Genomic DNA, 12,526 nt, shown 5'->3' on the forward strand with positions numbered 1-12,526 from the left:
CGACATTAATAGAAAGCCACTCACCACAGTAATATATCTGTATTACGTCTAATGCGCCCACATTTCGTTGTATAATGTCTTATACTGGAAGCTAATTAACAAAAGCAAAAAATCCAGAAAACAATACACAGTGCATTATGTACAGCCAGAGACATTTCCGTAATATGGCGGCGAGCGCATGATATACAGCCAGAGACTAGAGATGGGCAGACACCTGGATGTTCGGGTCCAGCGGTTCCGACAAATAATTACAAAAAGTTCGGGTTTGGGTGCCAGAACAGTACCCGAACCCAGACCCCACTCACTTAAATGGGGGCACAAACATCCTGTGTTTGCCACACTGTCAGATGCATTTAATCTGGCTGTGTGTGTTTATTTACCATACAACTATAAGATTAGTAATGGATAGGTGTCTTAGAGACACCTCTCCAGTACTAAACCGTGGGCTTGATGTCACCTGACAATACACAAATGACATCAACCACACAAATATGAACCCCACTTACCACTGCTACAGGGCAAGTGGGAAGAGCCAGGCAATGCGCCAGAATTGGTGAATCTAATAGATGTGCCTTTTCTGGGCAGCTGCGGACTGCTATTTTTAGGTTGGGGGGTCAATATCCATGGCCCCTTACCAGCCTGAGGATACCAACCCCCAGCTGTCAGTTTTAGCAAGGCTGATTATCAAAAATGGGGGAGACCCCACATCATTTTTTTATTATTATTTATGTAAATAATTAAAAAACATCGGAGTGGGGACTCCTCTATTCTTGATAACCAGCCTATTGCGGACAGTTGAGGGTTGCAGCTCCCAGCTGTCAGTTTTGCCTGGCTGGTTATGAAAAATACAGGGGAACACACCGTTTTTTTTTATTTATTTACAGCGCAGGTGCTGGCTGATGAATATTCCCATCAGCTGCTCCTGCTCCCACTGTTATTAGTGGCAGCAGGTGTTGGCTGATGGAAGCAGTAGTCCCATCAGCTGGCACCAATGACTGGAGGTAAACTTTTTGCCTCCGATCATAGTTGCGGGATCACACTATCATTTGACAGCGTGGGAACCGCGGCTGTTTCACCGGCGGTGATGATTTTACCGCCGATCAGAAGCGGTGTTTGCCGCACTTCAATGCACATGACAGAGTGATAAACACCCGGTGTTCAGGGGGCCGAAATCGAACAGTAACATGGACTTCCCGATCCGTGTTCAGTGTCCGTTCCTGAACAGTAGATATTCGTTACGGACACCGAACTTTACTGTTCGAGTTTGCCCATCTCTACCAGAGCAACCTCCATAATATGTCAGGAAGTGCACGCTGTACAGCACAGAGACATCTCTGTAATACGGTGGTGAAGCGCACGATGTACAGGGCACACGCATCTCCGTAATACTGCAGGAAGCATAAAATATACAGCACAGAGACGTCTCTGAAATATGGTGGTAAAATGCAGGATATACAGGGCAGACACATCTCTGTAATACTGCAGGAAGCGTACAATATACAGCGCAGAGACGTCTCTGAAATATTGTGGTGAAGCGGACAATATACTGGGCAGACACATCTCCGTAATACTGCAGGAAGCATACAATATACAGCACAGAGACGTCTCTGAAATACGGTGGTGAAGCGGACGATGTACAGGGCAGACATATCACCGTAATACTGCAGGAAGCGTACAATATACAGCACAGAGACGTCTCCTTATTATGGTGGTGAAGCGCATGATATACAGCGCAAAGACATTTCTGTAATACGGTGGGAAGCGCACGACATACAGACAGAGACGTCTCCGTAATACCGGGGAATCGCAAAATATATGCAGCCAGATATTTCTCCATAACACGACAGGAAAAGCATGATATACAACAAGAGATGGCTCAATAATACAGCGGGAAGGGCACAATATACACCACAGATACACCTCCGTAATACGGCATGAAGCGCAAGACATACAGTGCAGATACAGCTCCATAATACGGTAGGAAGTGCACGATATACAGTCAGAAACATCTCCATAATACAGCGGGGAAGTACACTATATAAAACCAAAGATATCTCCGTAATACAGCGAGAATCGCACAATATACAGTGCAAAGACATCTCAATAATATGGCGGGAAGCGCACGATATACAGTGCAGAGATATCTCCATAATACGGTGGAAAAGCGTACAATATACAGCTAGAGATGTCTCCGTAATACTGAGAGAAGCGCAAAATATGCAGCGCAGATACATCTCCGTAATACGGCGGAGAAGCGTATGATATACAGCTCAAAGTCGCCTCTGTAATGTGAAAGGTAGTGTGCGATATATAGCCAGAGATGTCTCCATAATGTGCACGATACAGCTCAGAGACATCTCCAAAATACGGTGGGGAAGCGCACTATATAAAGCCAGAGATGTCTCCATAATACAGCGAGGATCGTACAATATACAGCGCAAAGACACCTCCGTAATATGGAAGAAAGTGCGTGATATACAGCCAGATAATAATGTGGAAAGTGCACGATATACAGCACAGCAACGTCTCCATAATACACTGTGAAACATATGATCTACAGCAAGAGACTCTACATAATATGGCAGGAAGTGAGCAATATTTAGCACAGAGACGTCTCCATAATACAGTGGGAAGCGCACAATATACAGCACAGAGATGTCTCTAAAATACAGCGGGAAGCAAACGATATACAGCCAGAGATGTCTCCATAATACAGCGGGAAGCGTACAATATAGAGCTTAGATAGATATCCATAGTATGGCAGGGAAGCACATGATATACAGCAGAAAGATGCCTCCGCAATATGGCAGGAATTGTTATGACCCCAATGGCAGAGGGTCTCAGAAGTAATTACCAAGTCTACAAACACAAAAAACCAGCTCATAGGACAGTGGTAACTGGGCTGACCGTATAACTAATCCTAGCACCACAAATAGCAGCAGCCGGGGAACGTGCCTACGTTGGTTCTAGACGTCTCGCGCCAGCCGGAGAACTAACTAACCCTAGAAGGGAAAAGATAGACCTTTCTTGCCTCCAGAGAAAAGACCCCAAAAGTTGGATACAAGCCCCCAACAAATAATAACGGTGAGGTAAGAAGAAAAGACAAACGTAAGAATGAACTAGATATTTAGCAAAGAGAGGCCCACTGACTAATAGCAGAATATAGTAAGATGACTTATACGGTCAGCAAAAACCCTATCAAAATTTCCACGCTGGATATACAAGAACCCCCGAACCGTCTAACGGCCCGGGGGGAGGATACCAGCCCCCTAGAGCTTCCAGCAAAATCAGGAATCACATTTAGTACAAGCTGGACAAATAAATAAGAGCAATGCAAATAACCAAAAAACAAGGAAGCAGGACTTAGCTTAATTTTGCAAGAACCACGACCAGCAGACAGGAGCAAACAGAAAGGAACTGATTACAACGATGCCAGGCACCAGACTGAGAATTCAGGAAGTTTATATAGCAACACCCCTGGACTAACGACCCAGGTGGGTGCCAAACTAGGGAAAGACAATCCCAGAGTCATATCACTAGTGACCACAAGAGGGAGCCAAAAAAGTCTAATTCACAACAGTACCCCCCCTTTAAGGAGGGGTCACCGAACCCTCACCAAGACCACCAGGGCGATCAGGATGAGCAGCGTGAAAGGCACGAACTAAATCGGCCGCATGCACATCAGAGGCAACCACCCAGGAATTATCCTCCTGACTATAGCCCTTCCACTTGACCAGATACTGAAGCCTCCGCCTGGAGAGACGAGAATCCAAGATCTTCTCCACCACGTACTCCAACTCGCCCTCAACCAACACCGGAGCAGGAGGCTCAACAGAAGGAACCACAGGTACAACGTACCGCCGCAACAAAGTCCTATGGAACACGTTGTGAATGGCAAACGACACAGGAAGATCCAAGCGAAAGGACACGGGATTAAGGATTTCCAATATCTTGTAAGGACCGATGAAGCGAGGCTTAAATTTAGGAGAGGAGACCTTCATAGGAACAAATCGAGAAGACAGCCATACCAAATCCCCAACACGAAGTCGAGGACCCACACAGCGGCGGCGGTTGGCAAAACGCTGAGCCTTCTCCTGTGACAACTTTAAGTTGTCCACCACATGATTCCAAATCTGCTGCAACCTATCCACCACAGAATCTACCCCAGGACAGTCAGAAGGCTCCACATGTCCCGAGGAAAAACGAGGATGGAAACCAGAGTTGCAGAAAAATGGCGAAACCAAAGTAGCGGAACTAGCCCGATTATTAAGGGAACACTCAGCCAACGGCAAGGTCACCCAATCATCCTGATCTGCAGAAACAAAACACCTCAAATAAGCCTCCAGAGTCTGATTAGTTCGCTCCGTTTGTCCATTAGTCTGAGGATGAAAGGCAGACGAAAACGACAAATCAATGCCCATCTTAGCACAGAAGGATCGCCAGAACCTGGAAACAAACTGGGATCCTCTGTCAGACACAATATTCTCAGGAATGCCGTGTAAACGAACCACATTCTGAAAGAACAAAGGAACCAGATCGGAAGAGGAAGGCAGCTTAGGCAAAGATACCAAATGGACCATCTTGGAAAAGCGATCACATACCACCCAGATGACAGACATGCCCTGAGACACCGAAAGATCTGAAATGAAATCCATGGAAATGTGTGTCCAAGGCCTCTTCGGGACAGGCAAGGGCAAGAGCAACCCGCTGGCACGAGAACAGCAAGGCTTAGCTCGAGCACAAGTCCCACAGGACTGCACAAATGACCGCACATCCCGTGACAAAGAAGGCCACCAAAAGGACCTAGCCACCAAATCTCTGGTGCCAAAAATTCCCGGATGCCCTGCCAACACCGAGGAATGAACCTCGGAAATGACTCTGCTGGTCCACTTATCAGGAACAAACAGTCTGTCAGGTGGACAAGAGTCAGGTCTACCAGCCTGAAATCTCTGCAACACACATCGCAAATCCGGAGAAATGGCTGACAAGATTACTCTTTAAGAATACCAACAGGTTCTGCGACTCCAGGAGAGTCAGGCACAAAGCTCCTTGAAAGAGCATCAGCCTTCACATTCTTTGAACCTGGTAAATACGAGACCACAAAGTCAAAACGGGAGAAAAACAATGACCAACGGGCCTGTCTAGGATTCAGGCGTTTAGCAGACTCGAGATACATCAGATTTTTGTGATCAGTCAAGACCACCACACGATGCTTAGCACCCTCGAGCCAATGACGCCACTCCTCAAATGCCCACTTCATGGCCAACAACTCCCGATTGCCAACATCATAATTCCGCTCAGCGGGCGAAAACTTCCTAGAGAAAAAAGCACATGGTCTCATTACAGAGCAACCAGGGCCTCTCTGCGACAAAACGGCCCCTGCCCCAATCTCAGAAGCATCCACTTCAACCTGAAAGGGAAGTGAGACATCAGGCTGGCACAAAACAGGCGCCGAAGTAAACCGGCGCTTCAACTCTTGGAAAGCTTCCACGGCTGCAGGAGCCCAGTTAGCAACATCAGAACCTTTCTTGGTCATATCCGTCAAAGGTTTAACAACGCTAGAAAAATTAGCGATAAAACGACGGTAGAAGTTAGCAAAACCCAAGAACTTCTGAAGACTCTTAACTGACGTGGGTTGAGTCCAATCATGAATAGCTCGGACCTTGACTGGGTCCATCTCCACCGCAGAAGGGGAAAAAATAAAACCCAAACAGGGAACCTTCTGTACTCCAAAGAGACACTTTGAGCCCTTAACAAACATAGCATTCTCACGCAAAACCTGAAACACCATCCTGACCTGCTCTACATGCGAGTCCCAATCATCAGAAAAAACCAGAATATCATCCAGATAAACAATCATAAATTTATCCAGATACTTCCGGAAAATATCATGCATAAAGGACTGAAACACTGAAGGAGCATTAGAGAGCCCAAAAGGCATCACCAAGTACTCAAAATGACCTTCGGGCGTATTAAATGCAGTTTTCCATTCATCTCCTTGCTTAATGCGCACAAGGTTGTACGCACCACGAAGATCTATCTTGGTGAACCACTTGGCACCTTTAATCCGGGCAAACAAGTCCGACAACAGAGGCAAAGGATACTGAAATTTAACAGTGATTTTATTCAGAAGCCGATAGTCAATACAAGGTCTCAAAGATCCGTCCTTCTTGGCCACAAAAAAGAATCCCGCACCAAGAGGGGAAGAGGATGGACGGATATGCCCCTTCTCCAGAGATTCCTTGATATACGAACGCATTGCGGTATGCTCAGGTACAGACAGATTAAATAATCTTCCCTTAGGAAATTTACTACCTGGAATCAAATCTATAGCGCAGTCACAGTCCCTATGAGGAGGGAGAGCACTGGACCTGGACTCGCTGAATACATCCTGATAATCAGACAAATACTCAGGAACTTCCGAAGGAGTAGAGGAAGCAATAGACACCGGGGGGGAATCACCATGAATTCCCTGACAGCCCCAACTTGACACAGACATTGCCTTCCAATCCAAGACTGGATTATGGGTCTGTAACCATGGCAGACCCAAAACGACCAAATCATGCATTTTATGCAGCACAAGAAAACGAATCACCTCCCGATGTTCAGGAGTCATGCACATGGTTACCTGTGTCCAAAACTGCGGTTTATTTTCCGCCAATGGCGTAGCATCAATACCTCTAAGAGGGATAGGATTTACCAACGGCTCAAGAACAAAACCACAGCGCTTGGCAAATGACAGATCCATAAGACTCAGGGCAGCACCTGAATCCACAAACGCCATAACAGGGTAGGAGGACAATGAGCAAATTAAAGTCACAGACAAAATAAATTTAGGTTGCAAATTACCAATGGCGACAGGACTAACAACCCTTGTTAGGCGTTTAGAGCATGCTGATATAACATGTGTAGAATCACCACAGTAAAAACACAACCCATTCTGACGTCTATGATTTTTCCGTTCATTTCTAGTCTGAATTCTACCACATTGCATTAAATCAGGTGTTTGTTCAGACAACACCACCAGAGGATTAGCGGCTTTGCGCTCCCGCAAACGCCGGTCAATTTGAATAGCCAGCGCCATGGAATCATTCAGACTTGTAGGAATGGAGAAACCCACCATCACATTCTTAATGGCTTCTGAAAGGCCATTTCTGAAATTAGCGGCCAGAGCACACTCATTCCACTGAGTAAGCACGGACCATTTCCGAAATTTTTGGCAATACACTTCAGCTTCATCCTGGCCCTGAGAAATAGCCAGCAAGGCTTTTTCTGCCTGAATTTCAAGATTGGGTTCCTCGTAAAGCAATCCGAGCGCCAGAAAAAACGCATCAATATTTGCCAATGCCGGATCTCCTGGCGCTAGCGAGAAAGCCCAATCCTAAGGGTCGCCCCGCAAAAAAGAGATAACAATTTTAACTTGCTGAGCTGAGTCTCCAGATGAAAGGGGTCTCAGAGACAGAAACAATTTACAATTATTCCTGAAATTCCTAAACTTAAATCGGTCTCCAGAGAACAGTTCAGGAATAGGTATTTTAGGTTCAGACATAGGACTACTAGTAACAAAATCTTGTATGCCCTGCACACGAGCAGCAAGCTGATCTACACTTGTAATCAAGGTCTGGACATTCATGTCTGCAGCAAGCACAAGCCACTCAGAGGTAAAGGGGAGGAAGAAAGAAAAAAAAAAAAAAACTCAGAATTTCCTTTCTTATTATCCCACTTCTGCAATGCATTAAACATTCAACTCTGGCCTGGCATACTGTTATGACCCCAATGGCAGAGGGTCTCAGAAGTAATTACCAAGTCTGCAAACACAAAAAACCAGCTCATAGGACAGTGGTAACTGGGCTGACCGTATAACTAATCCTAGCACCACAAATAGCAGCAGCCGGGGAACGTGCCTACGTTGGTTCTAGACGTCTCGCGCCAGCCGGAGAACTAACTAACCCTAGAAGGGAAAAGATAGACCTTTCTTGCCTCCAGAGAAAAGACCCCAAAAGTTGGATACAAGCCCCCAACAAATAATAACGGTGAGGTAAGAAGAAAAGACAAACGTAAGAATGAACTAGATATTTAGCAAAGAGAGGCCCACTGACTAATAGCAGAATATAGTAAGATGACTTATACGGTCAGCAAAAACCCTATCAAAATTTCCACGCTGGATATACAAGAACCCCCGAACCGTCTAACGGCCCGGGGGGAGGATACCAGCCCCCTAGAGCTTCCAGCAAAATCAGGAATCACATTTAGTACAAGCTGGACAAATAAATAAGAGCAATGCAAATAACCAAAAAACAAGGAAGCAGGACTTAGCTTAATTTTGCAAGAACCACGACCAGCAGACAGGAGCAAACAGAAAGGAACTGATTACAACGATGCCAGGCACCAGACTGAGAATTCAGGAAGTTTATATAGCAACACCCCTGGACTAACGACCCAGGTGGGTGCCAAACTAGGGAAAGACAATCCCAGAGTCATATCACTAGTGACCACAAGAGGGAGCCAAAAAAGTCTAATTCACAACAAGGAATGCACAATATACAGCCAGAGATGTCTCCATAATACGGTGGGAAGTGCACGATATATAGTGCAGATATGTCTCCATAATACGGTGGGAAGTGCATGATACATAATGCAGAGATGTCTCCATAATACGGTGGGAAGTGCACAGTGTACAGCCAGAGATGTATCTGCGTTGTATATTGTGCGCTTCCCGCTGTATTATGGAGACCTCTCTGTAATACAGTTGGAAGTGCACGATATACAGCCAGAGATATCTCCGTAATATGGCAGAGAAGTGCACGATATACAGCTAGAGAGAGAAGTGCACGATATACAGCTAGAGATATCTCCACAATATGGCAGAGAAGTGCACGATATACAGCTAGAGATATCTCCACAATATGGCAGAGAAGTGCACGATATACAGTGCAGAGACGTCTCTGTAATACGTCAAGAAGCGTACCATATATAGTGTGGAGACGTCTGAATAATATGTCGGGAAGCGCACAATATACAGCGCAGAGATGTCTCGGTAAGGCTGGTTTCAGACTTGCGTTCCTGTGCTGTGCGGATAGCAGCGTACTTCCTCCTTGCTTCCTCTGTGAGGCTCCGCCTACTGCCGGCTGCGTCCAGCATATCCCTGCGTACCTATCTTTAACATTGGGTACGCAGGGACATGTGTTGTATGCGGACGTGTCCGCATGCGGCGATTTGATGTGTGTGGCACCCGCACGGAAACGCAAACGGCACAACATAAATATACAGTCAGATGTGTAATATTAAATAAGCAGCAGATTAATCCAGAGTGCAAAAATCTGATGAAGAATGTAGAAGTGAAGTGTAGGGATCGTTTAGATCACAGTCCCCATCATCAGAATAATCTCCTGTGAGACCCCATCAGTCGTCCGATGTGCTGTTGTCATGAGCCCACTCTTTGTTGTTGGTACTGGTGCGGTTCTGATCTTTACTCACAAAGTGAGAGTCAGACAAAAGACAATCACTAAACCTGGAATAAAACAATGAGAATACCCTACAGTACAGGGTAATGGACAGAACTGTCCCTGGTGTTTTCCTATCTTGCATTTGCCTAATATATATAGGTACCCAGAAATATAAATTGTGCCTGAATACAATCTGCAAAACATTCCATGACGTTTCATCCTCTTTTAGGGCCCACCTGGTCCACCTGGTCCTAGAGGTCCCAATGGATCTCCTGGCGCTGACGGTCCTCAAGGTCCTCCTGGAGGAATCGGTAATCCTGGTCCTGTTGGAGAGAAGGTAAGTGAGCCTCACCGTAAATGACAAGACTGGACACTGGGAATGGAATTTCATCTACTGTGGTTTATTTTTTTGACAGGGTGATCCTGGAGAAGCTGGAGAACCCGGTCTTCCTGGAGAACTTGGACCTCCAGTAAGTACAGGAGCTTTTATATGATCAGTGGGCCCTGCTTTTGGGAACATGCTAAATTACTGCAGTTACACAAGAATATTTAAAATTTTTGTTCTAGGGCCCGAAAGGTGAAAGAGGAGAGAAGGGAGAAGCAGGCCTGCAAGGGGCTGCTGGACCTCCTGGCCCAAAAGGTCCTCCTGGTGATGACGGTCCAAAGGGTAGCCCTGTAAGTATATTCTCACTCCCATCCTATGTTATGTGACGGTTTTACTGAGATTCTCTGAGTCTGTGAATCAGTCTGAATAATCTTGTCTCTGCATTTTAGGGTCCAGTGGGATTTCCTGGGGATCCTGGTCCTCCTGGAGAACACGGACCCGCTGTAAGTAATTGCAATATGTATTTATACTTTTGAGCTCATCGGAGATCAAAACTAATGAAAAAGATTTATCATATACATTTCATTGTGTTCAATTCAGGGTCAAGATGGACCTCCTGGTGATAAGGGAGACGATGGTGAATCTGGACAACCTGTGAGTACCATCTGTGCAAATAAACGGATGCTGTAATCTCATATAACCAACCATTTAACATGTCTTATCTTGTCCCCCTGTAGGGGTCACCCGGTCCTACTGGAGAGCCTGGTCCATCTGGTCCACCAGGGAAAAGGGTGAGGATCCAACAGAGATTTTTGTACTACCACTAGTGTAAAGATCTGGAAAGAACTTGTGAACTCAGTGTTTTTTTTTTCCTCGTCCTGTGACAGGGTCCTCCTGGTCCAGCAGGTCCTGAAGGCCGTCAAGGAGAAAAAGGTGCTAAAGTAAGTAAGGTTCACTAAGTGACTTAGCGCATCCTCTGTATGTGGAGCCGCTAACGGCTCATTTCTATTTGATCAGGGTGAACCCGGCCTGGAGGGTCCATCTGGAAAGACAGGTCCTGTTGGTCCTCAAGGTGCCCCTGGAAAACCCGGACCTGAAGGTTTAAGAGGAATTCCCGGACCTGTGGTGAGTACCTTTTGTGATTTGAATGATGAAGAAGCACCTGCTGAAAATGCCAATTACTGAAAAGATAACTTTATTTTACTATATAGGGAGAACAAGGACTGCCAGGTTCAACTGGTCCCGATGGTCCCCCTGGTCCCATGGCAAGTACAATAGTTATTATCCTGCTCAGTTAATAAGCTAGCCCCTATCTTATTGCTGGGGGTCCAGCACTCTGAAGAGCACCGTCCGGATTACCACTACCCTAAATCATTGTATATGTAATTACTGAAAATATTGGAGCTCTCTACTTATCTCCAGGCATCTCATAGAGAATGAATGGAGCGAAGGTGCGCATGCTCAGCCTTCAGTCCATTCATACTGGACTCTTTAGAGACCCTTTCTCAGGATTGCTGTGAGGGTGCAAAACTTTTAGTTAGTCTGACAGTCTTGCATTGTCTAAATTCTCTGACTACAACTCAATAATTCATAGAATCATAGAAACGTAGTGTGGGAAGGGACCTCCAGGGTCATCTAGTCCAACCCTCTTCTCAATGTAGGATTCACTAAACCATCACAAACAGATGTCTGTCCAGCCTTTGTTTGAAGACTTCCATTGAAGGAAAACTCTCATGGCTGCCTGTTCCACTCGCTAATCACCCTCACTGTCAAAAAGTCTGTATCTTCTCCCATTCAGTTTCATCCCATTGCTTCTCTAGTCTTTCTTTGTAAAAATGAGAATCTGATACCTCTACAATGTGACAGCCCTTGAGATATTTGTAGACAGCTATTAAGTCTCCTCTCAGTCTTTTTCAAGCTAAACATTCCCAAATCCTTTAACCATTCCTCATAGGACATGGTTTGCAGACCGGTCACTATCCTGGTCGCTCTTCTCTGACCTTGCTCCAGTTTGTTCATTTTTTTTTAAATGTGATGCCCAGAACTGGACACGGTATTCCTGATGTGGTCTGACCAAAGAGGAGTAGAGGGCAATAATGACTTCACGTGATCTAGACAGTATGCTTCTGTTAATAGTAACCAGACCTTAATCCTAACAGGGTCCTCCTGGTCTTCCAGGATTAAAAGGAGACTCCGGTCCAAAAGGAGAAAAGGTGAGTTGCATTTTCCCGCAAGTGGATTTTATTCTACCATTGTTGTTCAAAAGTGATTAGACCTTAATCCTGTGCTACGGTGGGACACATGCAACACCTCTGCAGCTGTGCAATGAGGAGAGATCCCAGCAATAAATATAATAATCCTATAGTGATGGTCCATTGTAAGACAACCCCTTCAAGTACCATCCATGTCACTGCAAGACTTTGAATGTAATATGCCCATCCCCTCTCACCCAGAATCTAGCCCTTGGTTATTTCCTTGGACATGATAACTTTACATTGTTTCTTCCTTCCCATCATAGGGTCATCCTGGATTGATTGGTCTTATTGGGCCTCCTGGAGAACAAGGTGAAAAGGGAGATCGTGGTCTTCCAGGTCCTCAAGGTGCTCATGGACCTAAAGGAGAACAGGTAAACAGTCAGGATACACAAATCACAAGGTCAGTCCACAGAGCGAATGGCGCTGTCCCTGGATGATAACCACACAGCAAAATCCAATTCACACAATCAACAATTATAGGAGAGACACAAAGAAATCCC

General features: G+C 45.6%; 1 protein-coding gene and 1 long non-coding RNA gene across 3 annotated transcripts in view; one reads left to right on the top strand and one right to left on the bottom strand.

Moving 5' to 3' along the window:
* Nucleotides 1-12,526, top strand: part of COL5A1 (collagen type V alpha 1 chain) — a 251,738-nt gene that overhangs the window by 219,156 nt on the left and 20,056 nt on the right. For both annotated transcript variants that reach the window (XM_077284776.1, XM_077284775.1), the window contains exons 48-58: nt 9,676-9,783; nt 9,863-9,916; nt 10,014-10,121; nt 10,221-10,274; nt 10,372-10,425; nt 10,509-10,562; nt 10,659-10,712; nt 10,789-10,896; nt 10,983-11,036; nt 11,931-11,984; nt 12,290-12,397. In XM_077284776.1, coding sequence (XP_077140891.1) covers nt 9,676-9,783; nt 9,863-9,916; nt 10,014-10,121; nt 10,221-10,274; nt 10,372-10,425; nt 10,509-10,562; nt 10,659-10,712; nt 10,789-10,896; nt 10,983-11,036; nt 11,931-11,984; nt 12,290-12,397 — 810 coding nt within the window. The remainder of the gene's footprint in view (nt 1-9,675; nt 9,784-9,862; nt 9,917-10,013; nt 10,122-10,220; nt 10,275-10,371; nt 10,426-10,508; nt 10,563-10,658; nt 10,713-10,788; nt 10,897-10,982; nt 11,037-11,930; nt 11,985-12,289; nt 12,398-12,526) is intronic.
* Nucleotides 1-12,526, bottom strand: part of LOC143805436 (uncharacterized) — a 513,942-nt gene that overhangs the window by 112,422 nt on the left and 388,994 nt on the right. The gene's annotated exons all lie outside the window — the stretch shown is intronic.

Source organism: Ranitomeya variabilis, chromosome 2 (genome assembly GCF_051348905.1).
Source record: "Ranitomeya variabilis isolate aRanVar5 chromosome 2, aRanVar5.hap1, whole genome shotgun sequence".
In the NCBI taxonomy this organism is placed as follows: Eukaryota; Metazoa; Chordata; class Amphibia; order Anura; family Dendrobatidae; genus Ranitomeya; species Ranitomeya variabilis.